General features: G+C 44.9%; 1 protein-coding gene across 1 annotated transcript; it reads left to right on the top strand.

Annotated features, from left to right (window-relative positions):
• Positions 1-20268, top strand: AXDND1 (axonemal dynein light chain domain containing 1). Its single transcript, XM_052802509.1, is given in 26 exon segments — positions 1-212; positions 682-866; positions 1239-1339; positions 1989-2115; positions 2473-2558; positions 3703-3759; positions 3880-3985; positions 4716-4837; positions 5353-5493; positions 5929-6033; positions 6658-6778; positions 7373-7474; positions 8052-8218; positions 9077-9140; positions 9592-9826; positions 12537-12750; positions 13364-13457; positions 14149-14357; positions 14966-15062; positions 16023-16133; positions 16545-16682; positions 16822-16953; positions 18154-18245; positions 19113-19264; positions 20021-20101; positions 20104-20268. Coding segments are annotated over 26 exon segments (3171 nt in total). The 5' UTR covers positions 1-115; the 3' UTR covers positions 20139-20268.
• Positions 20269-24068: the final 3800 nt, after the last annotated feature.

Genomic DNA, 24068 nt, shown 5'->3' with positions numbered 1-24068 from the left:
AATAAAATAAGCTGTTAACCCTATGAAGGTATGAATGTGGGTTTAACTCTGTTTCCAGATTGCTCGTTACTGCAAATTTCCTTGGCTAAGCATTAAAGTAAATTAAACATTCACCATGCCCACAACTGGAGCGCCAGTTCCTGGACCAAAAGCCAATGGGAGGAAACTGAGCAGTGCCCCGTGGGCAGGCTCAGTCGGCGAGGACTGGTCAGGTAGGGCTGGGCTGGAGCCTGTGGGGGGTTCTACATCTGACTCTCCGTCCTTCCAGCTTGCCTTTAGCAGCGGGATGCTTCTCTGCATTAAGTTTTGCCTTTATTTAGGCTGATATTTTAGGGTGTTAGTATCTTTGCAGAAAGCTGACTGCTAGCAACGCACAAGAAGGGAAATGGCTTTACAGAAACACGCAAACTTTAGTTGTTCACGGCATCCCTTGGTGTCTGTGTACGTGACAGCTTGGTGCAGTTGTGCAACCAGTGCTTTATCTCATTGTTAGAAAGTAACTGTTGTTCTAGGCTTCACCGAAGATCTAACTGCTAAACACAGGATTAGGTCTTGCTTGGGGTAAGGCAGCAGAGATCTTGTCATGGTTTTTCTCAGCCCTGTATTTTATCATCGAGTTTATTTTCTCTTTCACCAGCAGAACACATGCTGTTGAAATGGTTCTGACATGCTATTTTCCAGACATCCCCAAGCTGAGGAGGGGTACCTCAAGGATGCTTGATCACATCAGGCCTGTTTCTTCCTCCCTGGAGCATAGTTTTGTTCCAGAAGAGGTTTTCCGAAGCCTGACCTGTGCCAGCAGTTCTGTCTACAGCCCAGAGTACTTGCAGTCCCTGCAAACCACCAAAACCCCAGTGGGCTTCAGGGTGAGTGTGTTTCCATCTCCTGCCATTTTCTGTCCAGAATCCTCTCTTCGTTGGGGGCGCATGTTCATTCCCTGGGCAAAAAGAAAGTTTGCTGACCTCCTAAGATAAATTTATCTTAACATCGCATCACTTTTCTGACCGTGCCATTCGATGCAGATCCAAAGTGCTGCCTTCCAGTCCCTGCAAAATGTGCTTGCACCCTGGTTGGTGCTGCTGCGAAGCCCTTGCCGAGGCTGTTTTGTCCACACCAATTTCTTTAGCGCTGACACAGAAATAATGACGCGGAGCTTGTTTAGGCAGCCACCCTGACCTTTCCCACTCCTTGGCACATTTCTCACTGAGAAGTGACAGCCACGTGTGCCTTGTCTGCAGGGCTGCCTGCAAACCCCAGATCGGCTTTGGCATTATCCTAATCGTCGGAGCAAGTTCAGACACCTGACAGACCACCCTGTCAGTTTGACAGGCGCTGGAAGGTAAGCAAAGAAGGGATAAGGAGCCCAGGGCGATGGAAAGACGTTAGAGCTGGGAACGCAGAGCTAGCTAGATCTCTCCCTTGGTCTTTTTTTTTTTTTATGGTAGGTGGCTGTGCTGCCTAATGTAGCTGGATGAATGGATCAGCTGTCCCATCTGAGTTCGGGCTGGAGAGATTCAAGGGAAAGATGTTTTGGGAATAATAAATGAAAGAGTTGCTAAATGAGCAATTCTTGGAACTATCCTTCCAAATGATGCTAGGATCACAGGGATGCTCTGTGATCCATGATTAAGAAAAGAAGCTCTTCTGGCTTTAATAGACTTAGCAGGGAATAGCTTTACACTTCTTTGTAAATAAGCGACGCTTAACGGTGCTGGGAAGTGAAAAATGTTTTGCTCTTTACTGGATGTTGGATATGTATGCGGTAGGGTATTGGCAGCAGACATGAAAAAGGGATAGACAATGCGAGGTTAATCTGCCTAAAAAACATAATCTCATCTGTCTTTTTTGGCCCAGGGGAGGGAGTCCTGGCCATAAGCCTGGCCTCAGGCTGAGCAGGACAAACCCACGCGTGGTTTAGGCCAGCAATAAGGGAACAGTGGGTTGCCTTCGGGGTGAGTCGGTGAACAAGTTCTTCCCCTCTGTTTCAGGGATGCCTCTTACCTCTGTGACGTTGCGACTGGTCAAAAAGCTAAGAAAGCAATGACTGGCAGAAGCTCTTTTTCTGAGGGTCGTCAGGACCAGAGAGGGAGCCGTGTTACAGTCCTCTGTACTCCTGTGAGTGCTGCTGTTTGGGTGTTTTTCTGTGTGTGTCACTAGCTGGGAGAAGGGAGGTCCTCATACACATGTCCCAGTGTTACCCTGATTCTAAAACTCATCAGGTTTCCTTGCAGCTCCAGCCCCCCGACTCCCCCGCTGCAGTTTAGTGTTAGCTGTTTCAATCTGCTTTCAGACATGGATTGTTTCTGTCGGGCTCTGGATGCGTGCAGTGGGAAATGGAGAAACAGCCGGAAAAGCTGCTGTGAGAGCTTCGCTCTCCCAGCTGCCAAACCTGTGTCCTCTTTGGGAAGGAACCAGGAGTCTGTGCATGCCTTTTATGCTGACGTTTTATGATCTCTCTCTTTCCATCCCTAGCAAGCAACCCTAGCGGATAGTCTGGTCCCCAAGGAATTTCACATCGTGAAGAACAGGGGAGTTTTACCCTTGAAGTACTTCGATGAGTGAGTCCTTTTCTGGTTTACAGGGGTTTGTCCTCAACTGTTCAGAGCAGGGGGATAAAGTGATGAGAGGCTGAGGACGCTGCCCAAATACATCCCTTGCCATTGGGAAGGGGAGAGTATAAAAGGGGTGGTTGTGCAAATCCCATGCTAGTGACCAGGCTGCAGTTAACCCTGCAGAACAAGGTGGCCCTCCTTTTCTTTGTCCCTGCTGCTCTGGGGTGGCTAACAGAGAATTTCCTGTACACTTGTACTGCTTCTCAGGGGGGTTTCAGTACTTGGACATGAATGTAGAAGCTGAAGTCTGGTTTGATCCCTTGAGGCAACTTTTGGAAGTTTTTTTGCTGCTGCTGCTGCTTTTTTTTTTTTTAAATTTTGATTAGTTTCTCTGTTTTTCTTTTGGAATTGCTTTGTGCCACAAAGTTGGATAGGCTCATGGTAGCTCTTACTCTCACTTACTCTCACTTTATGCTTGCATAGACCTGCTAGCATCTTCAATCTGACCACTCTGGGGTGGGGTTTTTTTTGGTTTGTGATCTCTCCTTGCCCCCCACCCCCCAGTTTTTCAGGCTGTGAGTTTTGAATTGAGTTTACTAAGCCTTGCCCAAAAAAGGCTACTGAGACTCCCCTTGATCTCTGCAGACAACTTAATAAATTTAAAGGAGGTTCTTTCTCATTGTTCAAGATTAAAATACTAAGATTGAGTGACATCCTCACAGCTTCTTTGCCAACATCATGTAACAGAACGTTATCTTATTATTTCAATGGTGTCCTGTGATCAGCCTCTGGGTGGCTGTGATGTGGATATGTGGTGTTTTTCTGGCCCCACCAGTAACTTTTAAACCCATTGATCATTTCTTAGCCAAGTACCATGAGAGGTCTTAAAGGGAGAAGGTTCCTACAAGATTTCTGTCATTAGTGACAAGAAGAAGGAGCTCCAGCCGGGGGAACAGCTGCAGGATGTCCAGTTCTCACATTTGGCTCTGGATGCTCCCACTGAAGAGCAACCCTGTAGAGCCTTCTCTGCCTCTCCAACCTTCATCAGCTTGTACAAGAGACAAAGAGATTGAAGGAGAGTGCAGGATCCCTTAGCTAGCACTGGAAGGATTGCTGTGTAATCAAGTTCTAACATTTGTGTTCATTTCAGTAAATATACAACGCTGCTTGAAGACCGTGAAAATAAACTACGGCTGTTCCCATCTGTGTAAGTACCATCCTGCATGAAGCTGTTGTTGGAAAAAACCAGCTGTTTGAATTTCATTTCCTGGGGAAATATCATAATATGCTATATAGAGTAATGATGTGTCTCTTTCTGGTCTGTCAGGAAACCTTCTGGGAGGTTAGAGGTCATCCAGCTGATGGAGGTGATGGACAGCATGTTGGAAAAAGCTGGAGTAGACAAGCTAATCAGAGTAACAGGACCTTCACAGGTGGATAACTCACTTGTACCTGGATAACTTTCTTGTACCCAGAAAAATAACATCTTGTTTTCCCTAGTGTTTATCCCTGTTGTGCTTAAGGTGCGGGCTAGAAGCTAGTTTCTGCCTAAGCCAGCTGACTGTAGGTCCTGTAATAACCACGGGTTTCCTCTCCAGAGCATCTCTTCATCTTTGTCTGATCCACAAAGAACAAACAGTTAGCTTGCTGGTGTAGGAAGTTACATTTCTGGCAAAAATGCTAGAAACAAATGCATTTGGCGTAATTACTATAGAGGAATGAAAGCAGTAGCTGTCTCATCTCTTCGTTGGGAGATAGGCTGCTGTGTTACAAAATGGGCCACTGGAAACCTTCATACACCTAAAAAGCAGCTGTCAAAGAACCTTGCTTTGCCTTATTTTCTGTTATTCTTGCATGGTGATGGGGAAGGAGTTTTGCAAAGCGTAGAGCATTGCCTCAGCAGGAACTCCGGATGGAACTAGCAGAGAAGCTCCCATGGATGTTGACAGAAGGGTAGTCATGATAGTGCATAACATGTTTGACAACGAACCTGTGAATGTATGCAGGATCGCTCTTTCCCTTCCCCTTTCTACCTTTAGTAGTGTTTTGTCCTCAAAGGGAAGCCTGCTTCAGAAGAAATGAGAGATCTGTCCTAATCTGTTGTTAAAGGAATAGGCTGGCCAGGCTGCGCAAGGCTGTGATTTTTCTTGCCTGTTTTGCCAGCTGCACAACATGCTGGAGCTGATGAAGGCAGAGCAGAACATTTACAACATCGTTTTCCATGAGCTGATTCGGCAGGTCAGCGTGGACTGCGTGGAGAGAGGACAGCTGCTTTCAAAGCTCAGGTCATCGTTAGCCAACCCTTAATCCCCCTCTTGATTTATGGCAGTGTCCTCTCAGGAGTAGTATTAGCTATTGCAGATCATTCCTGATGTTCTTGCCCAGCAAAGCTAGCCTGTCGAGATGTAATTGGCATGGGGGCTGATGTCAGGAGTGAAATAGGATTTCCCCACCTAAGTTAACAATCAGGGCTAATGAGCCTGTGTTAGGTAACCTGGAGCTTGAAGTTGGTAGCACTGTCACCACACTTGACAGCGTGGGCACCTTATTGGTGTGACATTCAGTGGAAGTTTTCACACAGAATAGCTGGTACTTCTCTCACGGCCAGGGTTCCCATGCTCAGATTACCACTATTTGTGGCAATTCAATTGTTCTGAAGTGTTTAAAATCCCCAGTCCAAACACTCAAAAGATTGCCTTCTAGATAGCTGCCTGTGCCATGAAAGGAAAGGGTCTTCAGATGGCATAAGAGAGATCCGCACTCTCAGGTAAATACCCTTTTTTACTCATTTTACTTGCAGACAGAGGTATGTGGGTCTCCTGGAGCGGATTCCTGAACAGATGAAGACCCTCTACAAAAAAATGATGGCACAGCGGTTGGTCGACAGACATATTACAGAAGAACTACTCTATTTTAAAGAATCTGTTGGACAGCTGGCCAGGTCTGACTCCTGCCTGATCCTAAGAAATTATCTCTATGCCCTAGGCTTAGTCCATTGATTTTGTTTGGTTTTCTAATCTTCCTCCCATAGGAGCAGGAAGACAGTGTTATGATTTGAAGCAGAGCTATAGGGACCACACTTGAGCCTCCTCATGCTCTCACTGCACCCTCTTAGTGCCAAATAATGTCAAAGCCACCTCCTTTCCTTAGCGCACTGGAGGTTCATTGGTGGGGGATTGCAGAAAGGGATTGTTGGAGCAATGTGTGTGCACTGGAGGAGGAGGTCTTCAAGATGCCTTTCACCTGTACAATGAGATGATTCTGTTGGAGGAAGAGAGCCTTACAGGATAGTGTAGAGCCCACCAGTCTCTGCTTGCCAGAGTAGAGACCTTTGGGTTGGGTTAAGTTGCATTAAGACCATTCCCTGCTGTTTCAGCGAGCTGTGTGAGGTACAAGAGCGTGACCACAAGGCGACCAAAGAAGCAGAAGAAGCTCAAGAGGAGCTAGCTGCAGCCATGCAGGAGGCCAAGGCGAATGCAAAGTAAGTTGCTTTCAAAGTTGAGTTTGGGAGATTTCTGCAGTGTGCTGGTATCATTTTCTTGGGGTTGTTGGGAAGGTGAGATGAGGACTGATTTCCTTCTGAGGAAGAGAACTTGGCTGTTTATGACAAATGCCTTTATTTTGCTATAAATCCTAAACTCCTGAAAAGGCTTGAAAGCTGTTCAAAACTTTTCTAGGTTTAAGACATGAAAGTTGCATTTGTTGCTCAAGTGGTGGTATTTCCTTTTCTTCACCCCATATTCACAGCTGGTGAACTCTTTGTAGTCTAGCAGAGCTTGCAGCTCTGAACTTCTGAGGGCCTGTGGACATCCTCAGATACCTAAGAAATCAAGGATTTAGGTGGCTGTTGTCAGAGTTGTAGCGAGTGCTTAGGCAGACGGATTCACTTAGAGAGATTTGTATTCATACTGATCGGAAATGCACAATGATAAAAACAGAAAGGTGTTGTAGGGGCTCAGGGAAAAGGACCTGTGAATTTACAGGCTGTGAGGGAGGAAGGAGGAAGAGGAAATGTCTAAGAAAAGCTTCAGGAATTGGGAGAAAGACGGTAAATGTGAATGAGAAACACAGGTGCACATATTTCATTGTCTTTCCCTTCTTCTAGCCTTTTGGAAGAGTATCGGGGGTTATACGAGTTACAGAGAAGACGACTGGAAGAGCAGGTTCTGCTGCTAGCTCAAGAGAGAGACATTTGGAGCTCAGCTGCGTACGACCTGGCTCTGAAGGTAGGTGCAGAAGATCAGTGATACGCTGCAAGATATGAAACATCACAGCCAGCAGTCTTGTTTCAAGGGCAGGTTTCATCCCAAAGAACATTTTTATTTAATACGATTGGGTAGTAACACGTCATACCTGCCCTGACCTGATTTCCTGAGGTCTGTTGTGTTTCACATGTGGGGTTTTTTTAAATGGAAACCAGTTGATTCACACAGCATTTTTGGTACAGATCTCCAGGTTCTCTGCAGGAAGAACTTCTGTGAAATGAGTATTTCCATTCAGAGACAGACTTGACTAAAAAGTTTCCTATTTCCCCATAATTTAGAATATTGTACCCAGATTCCTCACAAAGTATCATTCTTCATTAATTCTGTGCTTCCTTGTTTGTGTGTCCCCCTTGTTTGTGAAACTTTACCCCATTCAAGTTTAAAATCTGTTAGCAGAACTTCTGGCGCTGTCTGGGAGATCAGAAGTTTATTTGTAAGGAAAGTGGACTCAACCACTTGATCTCCATTTCACTGACGGTAAAGCTCCCACATTATTGTCAGATGCCTCTCCTCTCAGAAGAAAACAGGGCAAATAATAAAGGGGTTTTTTTTCAGATAACAGACAGAAACCAGCTCACATTGGTCCGCAGGCTCCATGTTAGTGGAAAGACACTGACCAGTGTTCTCAAGCATTTCATAGTCCTCTTGGCCTCAAAGGTAGGGGCCTGCCTGTGATGGCTACCTGTTCAAAGTGTGTGTAGGGATGGTTTATGTAGCTCTATGGTTCTCAGTAAAGCATTGGGTACTTTGGCTGTTATCTGAACTTTCAAATCTTGGTCTAGTTTCAAATGAGCATTAAAATTTGAATTAGTTCACTCTCTGCTTCCCTTTCTCTTTAATCCATGTCCCCTTTTCTCTACCTCAAACTCTTCTTTTTTTCCCATTTCCCCTTTTTCTTTGTGGCTTTTTTTGCTCTCCCCATTTCTTCTCCATAAAACCAAAACAGATCCAGGCTAGTGCAATTTTGGCCTCATAGGTATGGGGCTTTGCGGTCTAGCAGTAGCATACAAGCAACAAGGAGTCAAGTGCTCAGTTCTGGCATGCCCGGGGAGGTGAGCCACCCTAGTCCTGTCTCAAAAGGTTTGTGAGGGCTGTGCTGTGGAATTACAGACATTTCCCATATCTCCGATACGTACATTTCTCAAAATAGCTAGGGCAAAGGGACAATTCCTCCGACTTGCATCAAAATAATCACAACAGTCCCTTTTCCCACTCTCTTGCCCAACCGCTGCAGGACACGGGAGACCTGGCTGATCTGCAGGAAGAGACTGAGCAGTTCAGGGAGAGGTTGGGTTGCATTGGAGCAGAAATAGAGCGTTCTGAGGAGTCCAGCCAGGGGAAACTGCAAATTGTCTGCAGCAGCCTCAACAAGCAGCTTCAGTACTTCCATTGCAGTGACTTGTGAGTGGCCCAGAGGGACTGGGGGTAGCGGTCAGCACCCTCAACCTTTGCCTTGTGACAGTAGGTCTCACCGGCCCAGTGCAAAGCATGCACTGACTCTCAGGTCCAGTGAGGTTTGGTGCAATTTGCACGTCCCTCACTGCTCTACTTTTCTCCTCAACACATGTGTTTCGATAATTGGGTCCCTAACAGTAACTCCAAAGATGCTGTAGGTTTGTGGTTGAATTCAGCAGAGCAAGGATTGTACCCTCCTGCTGTGAACCACAGTGTCCTTTTTGCAGCTGTCATTGCTGTAACGAAATTCTTCTATATAGTTTGATTCATTTTAACTTGAATACACACGCATTGATGCTTCAATAGAGCATTCAATTCTCTCATGTACAGATAAAAAATGAGACTGGGAGACATGAGGTTTCAAATCCAAAGTCATTTTGTATGTCAAGGTGATTATGTTTTGCAGGCTTTTTGTTAGTTCATTGTGATATGTTAAATAAAACAAAGCATAAATGCAAGTACAAAATGCAGAAATTCACACAGTATGTTCATTAACAAAAGACATCACTTTATAGATTTCAATCATAGAGTTAATAAAGTCTGAATTTTCAATATGTGCTTGAATTTGATTTTCATCTGTGCTGGAAGTAACATATTTTCTTAACTGACACCCAGTGTTTGTGTTGCATTAAGTGAGAGACCAAAAAACTCTGATTAGGGCCTGGTGGTTTTTACTTCTCTTTCAATTTACAATTTGTCTCACAAACTTGGTATGTGTAGAGTATATCTTGACTCCTGGTTTTTCACTGGCTACTAAAGGAGTTTTTTCTCTCAGCTCTCATCCCTTCTTTCTCTCTGCTTTAGCTCCTCTCCAATGAATGAAAAGCTACTGGATGAAATCCTGCAAGATACCAAGAACTTGATTAATGTAAGATTTTGGGGGGTTGGACGTATTATTGAGTGGTATCTGCTCAGCAAATTAACACGTTAGCTAAGCCTCAATGAGCATCTATGCCCATCACAAATGTGAACAAAAACACATCAGCTCAAATCCTTTGTGCTGAAGCTTAACCTAAGAGTCTACACATGAGAAGTTATAATTGACCAATACCATAGTTCAGCCAGTGCATTAAACTTAGTTGTGCATTTGAGCACTGTCTGACCGACAGCTCTGGTGACTGATAAATGACATCAATCCATAGAAGCGCTCAGAATTGTCACCAATAAGTTTCCAATTTATTGTGCTATCTACTCACTGTGACATCTTTATGCTCGTGGATTCCTCGCACTTCTCTTACCTGATTTCCATCACCTTTCTGTTGCAGCCAAGGGGTGGTCCAGCTTTTGGGGACACAGCAAGCTTGCTACTTTTCTTTCAGATGCTAAAAGAAGACCTGCAGCAGTATGGAGGGGAGGTGCACCTAAGAAAGATGGAAAGTCTGAGGAGCGCTGCCAGCCTGCAGGAACACTGGATGGAGCTGGGACAAACCGTGCTGAATCGACACCGGGACTTTGCTGGAGCATTGCCTCCACAGCACGCAGCCCTGCAAGAAATAAACCAAAGAGCGTGTGAACTCTACCAGCAATACAATACAAGGATAAGTGGAAATAATGGTAAGGAATGACCAATTTTCCAGTTCAGTCTTTCCTTGGGGATGCTAGGAAAACAGCAGGTAATAAAGGACCAGTTGACATAATCTGTACTGGCTTTTTCCAAACCTAGAGTCTGACCCCCAGATATGTGCTGGGAATCAGGAGCGTTCAAGGGATAAACTCCAAGAAACTTGACTTGCAGTCACACGTAAAAACAGTAACTGAGATTTGAAAAGTGATACAGTGCAAAGAACATGCAATGCAGATATGACACAGGGAAGTCATGTGTTATGTTCAGAGGGAGTGTGGGTGGTTTGTGATTTTGTGGATAATTTATGGAAAAGAAAATAAATGTAGAAGGAAAGAATGGTTGTTTAAAATGTAAAGTAAAACATCTTTTTGAAGATCATTAACCAGATAACACTGTCTCAGAGGGCAATACTTTTTTTATTACCTTATCACTAATGCAAAGTTATCTTAATTTAGATATTGAATTATCCTGATAATAAAGTATGTAAATAAATGTTTTCTTTGCTGATATAAAGTTATCGTGTCCTGTGTAAGATGATAAACAATTGTTGGGTAATTTGCAACTAACCTTCTCAACCTTTGCCTCTGCAAGACCTTGACTCATTTCTGATTTCAGAATTGTTTCATCTCTTTTTTTTAAATCATGTTATTTCCTTTTAGCAGACTAAAACTAAACTGAATATGTGCTGTCAGGAACTGCTACTCATGTTTGCTAAGCTGCTTCTCATACTGTCATCTTCTTCTTTCACTCAGGGTTATCCTGTGCTTTTCCCTACATTATCTTATGCTACATGTTATATTTCAGCCTACTAGAGGAGATGAGATAGAACGATAAGTCTGTCCATTCTAAGAGTCAGCTAAAGGAAATAATATTCCCAGTAGTTCTCATTAGAAAGAGAGAGAAAGAGGAAGGAATGGGGCCATAATTGGCTGGACACCAGCATAGCAAAAAGTTAACAGCAGATTGTCAGAAGCCTCAACAGTTAGTCAGTCATGATCTGAACAAAGGGCTAAGCAGCACAGTGCAGACATCTGATCCAAAATTGCTTCAACCAGTAAAGTCCAGAAAAAGGGATTTTAGCTTATTTTAACAAAGGCTTTGGGAACTGGACCACGGGAAATGTATTCTCTTGATCCATACAAGGCAATGTGTTTTGAATGGCTTGGATTCATTATTACATTGTAATGTAATAGCCTTTCAGTAGAAAAGACAAGTATCCCTTCTCTTTACATTGCACCTCTGGTAAGAAACAGTGAATATGAAAGAGATTTTAAAGAATAGGTAAGAGACAATACTGAGACGATGGTAATTTTGTTCTGCAAGGCAATGGCACTCAATTACCTGAAGTATTTTTCAGTTACCTGAAGTATTTATTATCTTCTAAGATCTGATACCTGATCTCAAGCGGCATGTGCCAGAAATACAAAGGGTTTGGTATTCGATGACAAGAATTAGAGATGGAGAGAGAACAATGAGATGTGACATTGGTTTAGACAGCAGATATAAGAAAGGACTTACATGAAATTTATAAGGTTTGGCTTAAGGTCTTTGCTTTTATTCAGCCTTCCTTGATCACTTCTTAAAGCCTTCACAGCATACCTTCTTTGTGAGAATAAGATGTTTTTGACTCTGAAATTGGCACTTGGGAGTAGAGTGACCTCTCCAGTAAGCTCCAGTTAGGTCTTCTCTTTTTCTGGGGACTTAATTAAGTTTATAAGATAAATGCAATGACACAGGCAGCCTTCCCAAAGCAAGCTGATATTCAATAAGGATCCAGAATACTGCATAAGGGCTAATATGGCCAAACCACACATAAATGATCAGAAGTGACTGTGCTCCCTCAGCCCATGCCCACCTGGGACCCACCTCTTTTTTCTTCCGTCTTAAACTGATGCTCCATGGCAGGAAAACTTAATTTCATTCCTACCACTTCTCCTTGGTCTCCTGGGTTGTTAAAAACTAATGCCTGGTTGTGGGGCTCCCATTGTGTGCTCTGAAAGGCTCCATGGAGGGTAGCCTCCTCCCTTTCCTACTGGTCTGGACATCCCAACACTGCTTCATTGCACTTCTCCCAGTCCAGAGGAGAAGTTAACCAGTTCTACCCCACAGCCATACAGTGGGGAAACCAAGCCATGCATCAAAATCATTGAAATGTTAAAAAAAATCATTATCGCCACCATGTGCTTAACATACCATCTTTGCTACAAGATGTCATGGAGGCCAGGACCTCACCAGGGTTTAAAGAAAGTTCAAACACTGGATATCAAAAGCAGGCATTGTTACATTTCAAGCATATTCTCCAACAGGGAATATCCATCAGCATGTGCCAGGTGAGTGAATGAACAAGTAATTCACTACCTTGTCCAGGCATTTTGCACATCCGTGCATACTGTATCACCTGCATCTTTGAAGAATCGGGTTGTAACTGCAAAGCAGTTTTAAAAAGAGTTATATTAAGCCTTTATGCAAAGAGGGAGCCAAATCTGCCAAGACAAGAAGGAAATCAGGGCTTCAAATCAAGTCCATTTTCTTTCAGCTTGCTTTGAATTCAGTGCTTACTAAGCAGCTCATTCCTAGTACTAAGTGTAGCCTGTTCCCACATAGGCTGTTCATCCCTCTTGGCATCCCTCTTTGAATTCAGCTTTGTTTTTGTTGGCTGAAAGAATTGTAATTAAAGGTTCGTATTTTCTTCCCCCGCAGGCACAGCTAGGTTTTTGACAGCCTTGGTGAGAAGTATGGAAGATTGGTTATTCAAGGTGCAAAAGCTGAAGCAAGGTTCTGGCATGCATGAAGCAGAGCTGCAGGCATTTTGTCACAAGATTCCTGCATGGCTGGTCCAGGCGGATGCAGTGATGAGCTGTATAGGTTCCAACCAGTTGCATGAAGCTGAGAGTGATAAGAAACCTCACTTCCCGTAAGGACGGAGGTGTTAATTGTGTCTGGGCTGCCCTTGTATGTTAAACTATGCTCATAAGAAAAGAGAAATGTTCTTTTGTGGGGACCCTGGTCCAGGAAACTGGCAGTGGGATAAATGTGATCAGCTGAAGTGTTAAAATGATTGGCGACTGCCTTTCATTTGCTTTGATTTGGCAATATCCGTGGAAACAGTTGGTGGCTTCAATATCGCTCATGGAACATCACCATCTCCCTCAGAATTGCCACCTGCTTTGGAAATCTTGACATTTGAAGAAAACCCAAAATATGTGATTCATTTACAGTCAGATTTGAGGGGGCATATTCTTCCTCATGGTGCTCCATTGTCTTTGGTAAATATCATCAGGAAATGAATGATTTGCAGAGCACATGCATAACGTATGTGTAAGAGATTACTTGCAAATGCCAAGCTTGCCCACAACTGTAGCATTAACAAAAATGCCTGTGTCATGTTTCCAGCATATGCTGTACTGAAAATACATTGTTTTCCTTGAGTTGGGAAGCAAAAGGTGTCTTTGAGACAGGAGATCCTGGGGTCTGGTGCACTAGAGGTAACTTTGTTTCTGGATTTGGTGTTGGTTTTTTTTTTTCAGAGTGGTACCTAGAGAATTTTTTAAGATGATTCAGCTATGGGTTCTGTCCATACACAACGAGGTTGAGAAAAACATCACACATCTTAACGAAAAAGTAAGTGCAAGCCTGAAACTGCTAGGGATAAGAGCACTATATCTAGTATTCAGTCTTTCCTTTAATTTCCATCTGGCCAGAGCACAGTTGTGAGGAATGCTTGTTTTTCTTTTGATGCCTTCTTTCCTCTTTGAGTTGAGTTGTGGCTTTTGTCTTCCAGCCAAAGGAGCAGAGGAAAACTCCTCTAAAAATAGCTGTAAGGTCTCCTATACAGTGCATGAACAGAGTTTTATTGTTTCACCTTTAGCAAGCATTTCCTCTGGAAAACATTGATATTTCCTGTTCAGAGAGCTGTTGTGTCTGCTAGCTCTCTGCGGTTTTACTTCTTTCTCCCAGGATTGTAGACTAGAGGCTCTCATTGTGCATTTTTTTAAATGTTCTGCAAGTGTCGTGTGTGATTTTTGGTTTGTTGCTGAATTCCGGACATGAGAGAGTGCCACATGGCTGTTAAGCAGCATATGATCCTAAACAAGAACTGGGAGAAGGGTAGATCCATAGTAGGAAAAGATGTGTTTGTAATGGGAATGAATATGGGAGAAAAAGATGGTAAAACCAAATGTTTCTGTCATTAGGTCAGTTTGCAAATTGAATAAGTTAGGACATTGACTTATGTGAAATGCACTGACTTCAGACTACTTGGCAAGACCAGTCATTTATTACTGGTTTAGATTTGCTCTGACGTTTTGTGCAGGTGACTGAACTGCACAGAAACCTGACCCTGTGGCTGGTGAATTTGCTGAGACACATGACAGCAGACCGCTTGTCCTGGGAATGTCACCAGTGGCAAGAATCAGACAGAGAGATGGATGAGGAGCTAAGACTCCTGAGGGCTCATAAGCTGCAGCATGAAGCTGAAGAGCTGGTTGCGGAGATGGGCAGACTCTCTGGTTCTATAGTCAGGTATCAGCAGAAGTTTTCAATTTCTTCTAAGGGGGTTTTCTCAAAAAAAAATGTGCAGTGCTGAGAGATTGATCATGGTGACAGATCCCGTCGATTTGTTTGTCCTTAGGTCTTTTCCCAGGTCTTAACTGGACCTTACTGGAATTTGTAGGGAGCCTAATGAGATAGGAACACCTAAAGAGAACAGCAGTGCCAGCTTTATATCTAGTACTACTATGAAACATGGTAGCATCTGTCATTGCATGGGCTCTGCCCACACTTCTGAGGATGACCTCCAGAGGATGTAAGGGCAGTACAGGCAGTGAGTCTGCAGTCCAGGTCACCTGGAGCAAAGCCTCCACCTGATTCAGGATCTGTGCTCACACGTCCTCTGTGGGTTAGTACAGCGCAGGCGTGGACAAGCTGTGCGCGAGGACATTGTGTGCTTGGGGCAGGTGAGGATTGCTCTTCTGGAGACTTCTCTAGTGCAGAGGTCCACAGATAGCTCCTGTACCTCGCTGACAGCAATGGGCTCCTGACTGAAGGGTCTTTTCCAACCTAAATGAGCGTATGATTCTAAGCATTTGAGTGAATTCCTGCAGGGCTAATGATGTTCTACATCTTTGCAGCTGCTGCCGCGAGATTGTCAATGCAATCGTTCGAAAGAAACGGTCTGAGATGGATTCAGAAGCTGATTTTGAGCTGGAGGAGCTGAATAAGATCAAGGTAAAAGGTGCCTGTGTTTCCAGCTGTCTAGGTCTGGGGTAGATGAGACTGCATTTGCTTTGTAAAAGGTAAAGAAAAATATATGTGAGGGTTTCAAGGAGGAAGACTCCTGCTACTCCAGTGGATTACCCTGGTCCGCAAAGTTTCCTGCGGACTCCGCAGTCCTGGAAAGCAGATAAACCTGGATCAGGTCATATTCAGTTTTAATACTTTTCTTACCCCGTTTCAGGGTACCTATGTAAGGGCTTTCCTGCGAGATTTATTCCATATGAGTGGCAGTAGACTCACCTCTGGTTCAAAGCTTGTCAGGGCCATGTACATCCAGACTTGAGTGGTGCTTAGGAGTTCCTGGAGGTACTTGGTGCAATATACCTGTATACAGTTACAGCTGAAACTTTTTACAGTCAACTGACCTACCTGCTGCCACCTCCTTATTCTGCACTTGCAGGTAAAGCTCTTAATTGCTACCGCTGTCTTCGCCAGTGTTTAGCTGAGCTTTGCCTGCGAGAGGTAGACTCTTCCTGAAGCCCAAGGCTTCCTTGAGCGCAGGGCAAATGGCCTTGCTTCAAGGAATGTAAGAAGCTTCTCTGCAGGGATTGAAAATACTTGTGCTTCTGTTCTGTGTTACCTTAGCAAGTGAAAAATTAACCCCTAGGATTTACACTAATTTTTCCCCAAATGGGCTGGGGCAGTGGCTGTGAGAGAGATGTTCTGCACTGGCCTGAGGAGTAGCTTGTTGAAGAAATTAGTTGGTGGGATTGATTAGCTGGTGACAGATGCCATGGAGAGCTTGGAGAAATGTGTCTTCCTTTGTAGGGTGAGGACGGAAGGGTCCAGATGGGTCCCTGGAACAGATAAAGACAGAAAGGTGGAATGATTTAACTGTCTGAAAGAATATAACAATAGCTATTTTTCTGCTCAATAATCCCTGAATAATCATTTTCTGTTATGTCTTCCCAGACTGAGTGCTGTAATTGGATTCAAGCGTGTAGTCTTCTCCTTTCAGAGATCAAAGGCACTCCGGTCTCCTTTCTGGATTTAGAAAAACTGAGAAACCTCTTTGAATCAGAGGTATATATAAACTGCATTTGCTGTTCTAGGTTGAACCAGTTTGGATGAAGGTCTGCTTCAAAACTTTTCCTTAAGGAAGCAGCTATGGTTCAGTCTGAGGAAAGGTTTCACATGGAGACCTGCATGCACTCAAAGCAACAGCTAGAACTATGGCATGTTATGACTGTAAACCCGTTAAAAATCAGTGCTCCTTGTGAGGGCAAGCCTAAGGCACAACCAGAAGCATGTTCAGTAATTACCATATTCATTTGTGATTTGAAATATATTTATACTCAGGACCCTCCTAGCTGGCTGAAGTCCAAGTCTAAATATGTGCAAAAGAAAGTCAGAGACCAGCTAGCTTTGCCTAGGTTATTTGGATGGATAAATTGACAGTGCTACTCTCCTGATCCTTCTTACGGTGCCTTACAGGTATTGCAATTGAACGTTAAGGATACTATAATTTCTTCAACTCAGGAAGAGCTTGAAGCTGAAGGTGCCAACAGCAGTAGGAAACCTGTAACAGAGGAAGAAACATTAGAAGGAAAGGAGGAAATTGCTATTATGCAGGTAGCTGCAATATGCTACTTCCCAGCAGGGCCTTTTTATTTATTGCTCAGTGTATGCAGTGTGAAACACGGCCTTACAGCTGCCTTGAATGCCACTAGGCTAGTCGTATCTCCTATTTCTTGTTCCTTTTCTCTCTCAGGAGCAGCCAGGTGCTGGTATGGATTATCTGACTGCGGACAATGAAGCTACTGCACACATGATCAGATATGTAGGACATGACTCCAACATCCACCTGAAGTCTCTGAAGTCAGACATTGTGTCAGTTACAGGGGTAGGAGTCTCCACCACACCAATGGTGTTAGCCTGTTGGCAGAGATTTGGAGCTGGGTTTTAGCTGTCTACTCAGACTCTGTTATGAGACCCCATTTAACACTTGTGTCAGACCTGCTGGGGGAGTGCAAGGTGCTGGTGTTCTCTCTGATTCCTCTCTTCTTGCAATTTTAAATAATCATTGGCACAGTTACTACAGCTGCAATTTGTCCTCCTGACCCATGCATTACTGCCACGGCCCCGGGACTTTTGTGGGACTAGTAATGGGTGATGTGTGTAGTCTGAACCAGGACTATCTGCAGAGACTGGGATGGTGAAAATAGTTCGGTGCTGAGCACGAGAGGAGTTGAAGAGGGTTCAGACATACAGGGAGATCCCACAACAACAGGGAAGCAAGAAGGTCAGGTTGGTTTGGCCTCCTAGGTCCTTGTTTTCTCCACTTGCCTTTGGGATGGTGCTCTTTGGTAAAGTTGCTCTTCAGAAGTCATAGGGCCTACCTTTTGCAGTCATTCCCTGGCCAGTCAATCATCCAGAGTGGAGCCTAGAGGTATAGGAATTGTGGATCTTTAACAAACTGTCACTGGATGGTCCCACTCCTTAAGTGTGCTACATTGCTGAGTGTGCCTTGCTCTTCATGCGTTAGAGGTGAGCAACTAGTTCAGAGTGACAGTGGGAGATGCAGGAGCATGTTTTTATGGACTTTGATTTGGTTTACAGAAATGAATCCCTGGAAATCACAGTTACCTTCCAAAGCTTAGAGTAGGAGCTCTTTGACAGTTACTTTTGCAGAAAAGTCCTGGTTGTCTTCTTCAGATGAAGAAAACTGACTTAGGCCTGTTGGACCCTGTGAGAAGCTGCCTCTTTCAGTTCTCTGAACATTGTTTTGTTGGGTTTTTTGCTCCTGGTCAGGCTACAGCCATCTCCAACCTCTGTAACCCAGTGAATGCACCAGCAACCCAAGACTATGAGCCAATGAGACTTTCATGTCTGAGTCAGAAAAGCATTTTAGTCTATTTTTAATGCCAAGATCAGTTTAGTGCCTGAACTAGCCTCTGGTTGTACATGTTTTGCTGATACAGAGCTCTTGTCTGTGTTGTGACTACACTGAGACACCAGCACCAAACCAGGCACATGCTGCAGATGAAATGCAGCATTGTTGATTTCATGTTCACTTATAGAAGGTTTTGCTCTTCCCAACCAGAGGACAATGACTGCCACCAAGTCGTCAACTCCCTTTTCTCAGAAAGAATTTGAAGCCCTGGCAATGCTGGAACATCTGCAAGTGCAGCTCCTGTGAGTATTGATCTTGTGCTGGAGGCATGAGGGGGGCAGGGTTTCATCCCAGACAAGTGCCTGTTCTGCTCTCTGATAAGGTTCTGCTTACTCCAGTATCTGTTGGCTTAATTTGGGGGTTCCTTCTGTTCTGATTGTCTTGGGCCATTGACTGTGATGTATGTTACTTGAAGACATGACCCATGTCAGCTGTCCTTCATCTGTGTGCAGATTTTCGGTTTTGTGTACTCATGAGGTACCTTGCAGAGGTACTCATGATGGGTTTTCTGCAAGACTTAATACTTCAGGTCCTGTTAGCCATTGCTGGGTGCTATGCGAATGCAGCTGTGCACTTCCAGGGCCTGCTAGTGCCCAGGAGCTGAGTAGGTATAGCCATGCAATGTTGTGCCTAAGTGCGGGGAACACAATGAAGGGACACCCAAGTGGCTCCGTGCAGAACCACATTAAGGTTTGTGTTTGGTAATGACTTCTTCCATGCTTAAGCAGGCTTGGACACTCTGAATTACATTCCCTCATACTGCTTGTTTTGTCTGTGAGCTTGCTTTATCCAGGGTAAGCCCCTCTCATTAGCCTTGCTAATAGAATTGTCTGTGCTCTGTATTTATCCTTGTGTAATAAAGATTAGCATCTCACTCTTTGCTAGCAAACACTGAGTTTTAAAATTAATTCAATTTGCAGGGTTTACATAGATGTGCCATGAGGTCCCTTATAGATCTTTTAACAATGCACTTCTCTGAAACCATAAATGTGTTTTACAGTCAGTCAATCCTACTGAACGCTTCAGCTTTCTAAATCTTTTTTTTGGGTATCCTGCCAGCAGCTGCTTAGATTTCAGGTTTCAACATTATCTTTGTTTCTGTGTTTCAGAGAAACAGAGATCCGTGCTCAGAATGCAGAGGAGAGATCTGAAGGTCTTGAAGAGAAGCTGGAAGAAGCTCTGCAGAGAATCAAAGAGCTAGAGAGTGAGCTGGAGAAAGAGGGGAAAGTCATCCCAGAACCAACACACAAAGAAGGACAAGGTCAGGAGAACCAATATTCTGAACCCTCTCCTAGATTCAGAGAGGGAAGCAATCTTTGAGGACACCTCATTCATCTTCCGTTTAGTGCAGGACCCTCTGTGCCTGGGCATATCCTAGGGTTTTGTCTACACTCTTTGCCAGAGGCCAGGCAAGAAGGCTTTTACCGTGACTCTAGATTAGGACAGAAAGAACTGCTGAACATGGTCTGGTTTTGAAAGAAAGTAATTTTGTTTGATTTTGACATATGACACAGAGTCTGTATCTAGGAGATCACTGTAATTGGCTTCATCTTCCTTGTAAGTGAGTGTTCCCTGTTACAGTCAAGAAGATCTGTTTAGGATCACTGATCTTGGGGTAGAAAAGAAATAAGGTTCCAGGTCCCTTCACTCTCAGAGACCACAGACGTTCTGTGTTTATAGCACAGGACATTATTGCTGTCTCCAAGAGTTGTCTGAACACTGCTGACCTACTGATCTTGCCCATACGCTGTGGCAGGGAGTTCCTTAGGTCACATGTTGTGGATGAAAGCATTTCCTTGTGTCCTTTCTCAGCTGGATCCACACAGATATAAGATGTGGAGAAGGATAAAGAATGGAATCAAAACTTCTTCCCTTAGTCCTTCAGTGTATCTTATCTCTTTGACATCAAAGTGGGAGGAGAGGCTAGTTTGTTTGTTAAGAATATGATACCTTGGGCAGATTTTTACTCTGTGGTACTTTTAATGACTTTGGTTTTTTTGTTTTGTTTTTCTTTCAGAAAAATGTTTCCAAGAAAACATCTCAGAAATCAGGGCCTGCTCAATTCCCAAAGCTTCTACCTCTGGCCAGTCCAAGGGATCCAGAAAAAGCAAACATTAAAGAACAGCAATGCCTGAGTAGTTTCTTAGTGCCCATTCATAGTAGCATTTCACCCCCGATCCACTGCCGTTACTCCTTACCTACTAGCCCCAACATCTCTGTGCCATCTCAGCATTTACACTCTTCTTCTAGCTGGCTCTACCACTTCCACATAGAATCATAGAATCATAGAATCATTTCGGTTGGAAAAGACCTTCAAGATCATCAAGTCCAACCATTAACCATGCCCCCTAAACCATGCCCTGGAGTACCCTGTCCACTCGCTTTTTGAATACCTCCAGGGATGGTGACTCAACCACTTCCCTGGGCAGCCCATTCCAATGTTTGACAACCCTCTCAGTAAAAAAATTTTTCCTAATATCTAACCTAAATCTCCCTTGCCTCAACTTGAGGCCATTCCCTCTTGTCCTATCTCCAGCCACCTGACAGAAGAGACCAGCACCCACCTCACTACAACCCCCTTTCAGGTAGTTGTAGAGAGCAATAAGATCTCCCCTCAGCCTCCTCTTTTCTAGACTGAACAACCCCAGTTCTCTCAGCCGCTCCTCATAAGACTTGTGCTCAAGGCCCCTCACCAACTTGGTTGCCCTTCTCTGGACACGCTCCAGCCCCTCCATGTCTTTCCTGTAGTGAGGGGCCCAAAACTGAACACAGTACTCGAGGTGCGGCCTCACCAGCGCCGAGTACAGGGGAACAACCACCTCCCTGCTCCTGCTGGCCACACTGTTCCTGATACAGGCCAGGATGCCATTGGCCTTCTTGGCCACCCGGGCACACTGCTGGCTCATATTCAGCTGGCTGTCAACCAGCACCCCCAGGTCTTTCTCTGCCGGGCAGCTTTCCAGCCACTCTTCCCCAAGCCTGTAGCGCTGCATGGGGTTGCTGTGACCGAAGTGCAGGACCCGGCACTTGGCCTTGTTGAACTTCATACAATTGGCCTCAGCCCATCGATCCAGCCTGTCCAGATCTCTCTGTAGAGCCTCCCTACCCTCAAGCAGATCGACCCTGCCTCCCAACTTGGTGTCGTCTGCAAACTTGCTGAGGGTGCACTCAATCCCCTCATCCAAATCATCAATAAAGATATTAAACAGAACAGGGCCCAACACCGAGCCCTGGGGAACACCACTCGTGACCCGCCGCCAACTGGATTTCACCCCATTCACCACAACCCTCTGGGCTCGGCCATCCAGCCAGTTTTTCACCCAGTGAATAGTGCACTTATCCAGGCCACGAGATGCCAGCTTCTCAAGGAGTATGCCATGAGAGACAGTGTCAAAGGCCTTGCTGAAGTCTAGGAAAATAACATCCACAGCCTTTCCCTCATCCACTAGGCGGGTCACCTGGTCATAGAAGGAGATCAGGTTGGTCTGTCTTGCTTGTCCTCTACCTCCTCCCACAGCTCTAGCATCTTTACAGCTCATCTTCCTTGTAATACCATTGCTACCTCAGCTTTCTCCTACCCACATCTCTCCTACCTGCATGCCCTCCTCCCCTCCCCTTGCCCTGTGCTTGCCTCCTGTTTGTGTTCATCAGTCTCCTCTTGTTGCTCTGTCTCATTCAGCCTCATCCCTGTTGGATCATGCCAGTAAGTCATTTGCACCTCTTTCCTCTCGTATCATGGGGTTTTTTTCTCAGTACCAGCATGGCCTGGTTGTGTATCTGATAATGGGTACCTCCTTCATCCTCTGGGCTTCAGATGATTCAGTTACCAGCTGACTGGTTAGGAAGAAATTGTACAGAATTGTATGGACAAATTTTTGTTTTTCTTTGAATCTTCTTTTGAAGGTCTTTGTCCTTCTTTCAGAAAGCATGAAGCAGCCTGAAGCTGTGCATGATCCTGAAGTCCTTTCTCAAATTGCTGCCAAAGGAGAACTGCCTGTAATCAAGGTCACAAACTCAGACTTCAGATTATGCCAGTTCACCCTCTCAGTGCACTGGGATGGCATTTAAATGTTCCATCTCCCTGCAATTTCTGTGTTTGGCCCCCTGGGTCCCTGCCCGCAGTAACCCCTACAGCCTCAACAGTGAGGTGGCCACCTGAGACTTCTTCCTCTGTTGGGTCCCCAACCCAGGGCAGTCTGTGTCGTTATAAAGCTCTGCAAGGCCAGCAGAGCTGCCTGGGTTCAGTGTGACTCTGCAGTTTGATCCACTCTCAGCTCAGAAGAGCAGGCAATGAAACTGTCAGGAATCACAGCAGCTCAGACAGCCCTTGCCAAATCCCCCAGCATAAATACTATTTGGGAAACATCATATATCATTAACCCTGAAGTACATTTTTAAATGACCTTTTCCTTCTGCAAGGTTTTTGAATGTAATGTCTCCTGAAGGTAAAATTACAAGTTTCTGCCAGCTCTGTATATGTAAAAGACAGAAGATCCTGCTGGAGCAAGGCATGTACTTTGGAACTGAGGATGCTTTTAGCTATCATTTGCCTTTTCTGTAACTGCAGAAAAGTTACATGTTTGAAAAAGCTGTGCCTGACTTCTGCCTATGTGAGTGCAAATAGGTTAATGTGTGTGCCTGATGTAGTGCCACGTGTCTCTTGACAGTCATTTCTCAGGCTAAGTGTTGTTACTTTGAGACATTATCTGTAGAGGTGTTGGTCCTTGATGTGCCAAGGAATCTTGGTCTGGATGGATCATTTTACATGGAGTTAGAAATGCAGCCAGAGAAGTGTTCACAGAAAGGACCGTCTGCAGCTCACTCTGTGTAGTATTGCGCCCCTTTGCCCTAGTTTGGGAAACAGGGGCTTATTCCAGCAGCATGAGAAATAACCAGAGCTGTTCCACTTCCCAGAGCTAGTTTTCCATGAGTGGATCACTACTGAGATCTATCACAGACACACAAGCAGGAGCCACAGCCATCCTGCTGCCCTCATCTAAATCTGGAGCTCGGATGCTCGTGTGATCACAGAGAAGTTCACAGGTGGATTTTTCCCACTTCCCAGCCACCTGTAAGGGAGCTGGTTCACCAGGTGCCCTTGCTGTAAAAAAGATGAGCAAATGCTTGTAGAGTGAGTATTATGGGAGCACTGAGTGTTGAGAAGGGGACTCCAGGGAGCTGAAGGGACTGATTAAATACAGAATGTATGGTACTTAGAAGTGGGATCCTTGTCCTGTGCAGCAGCATTAAGCCAGTACCTGCAGGCCATCCTCGTGACACAGCTGTTTAACAGAAGCATTACTGGTCATACGTGCCAATGTGCGTGTTACAAGCAGGCAAAGAGGGACTGAATAAAATGAGTGAAAATGCAAGAGTGAGTGATGCCTGCTAGGCACATGCATGATGGCCAACTACTGTGCGGGCAATTAAGACAAGGGCCACAAAGTGGCCTCTACAAGCCACCAGCAGCAGAACGTTAGTCCTGGGAATTGCTGTGGAAGGGAGGTCTACTTGAAGCAAGGGGAGATGCTGCAGGTCAATTAAAAGGGCAGGAGCAGAGCTGCTGTCCCCCCAAAGGGCACCAGGATCAGATAAACCAAGTGCAGCAGTATTTCCTTTGACAGTGCTCCATATCTTTGCCAAAGGAAAGGATTGCAGTATCTGTAGGTTCCTGGCCATTGCAATGACCTGCTTTTGGCAGGAAAGATGTATAGAAGTTTTGAGGATTATAGGAGTTTTGGGGACTTTCTCTGTTCCTTCCCTATGTGTGGAGGTTACCAAGGCAGCTGCAGCAGGCAAAAGTATTACTGTTCTCCAGGCTGTCAGCTGGCTATTCCCCAGCGGTGCTGGATTCCCCCTTATCTGCTCCGTGGGAGCAGGTTAAACGGATCACCTCTAAAATGTTTAGAGATGCTCACAAGCTCAGACCTTGTCCTGCCTCACCCCCCAGTGGAAGCGAGCAGCAGCACAGCCTGCCTTTCCTCTGCACAGCTGACGTCCCTTGCAGGGAAGTGCCAAGCCTTAAAGGCTGCCCTTTCCTCCTCTTCCTTTTCTTCCTATTTTAG

This window comes from Harpia harpyja, chromosome 11 (genome assembly GCF_026419915.1).
Source record: "Harpia harpyja isolate bHarHar1 chromosome 11, bHarHar1 primary haplotype, whole genome shotgun sequence".
NCBI classification, from domain to species: Eukaryota; Metazoa; Chordata; class Aves; order Accipitriformes; family Accipitridae; genus Harpia; species Harpia harpyja.
The sequence above is the reverse complement of the archived record's forward strand: the minus strand, read 5'-3'. Positions and strand labels throughout refer to the sequence as shown.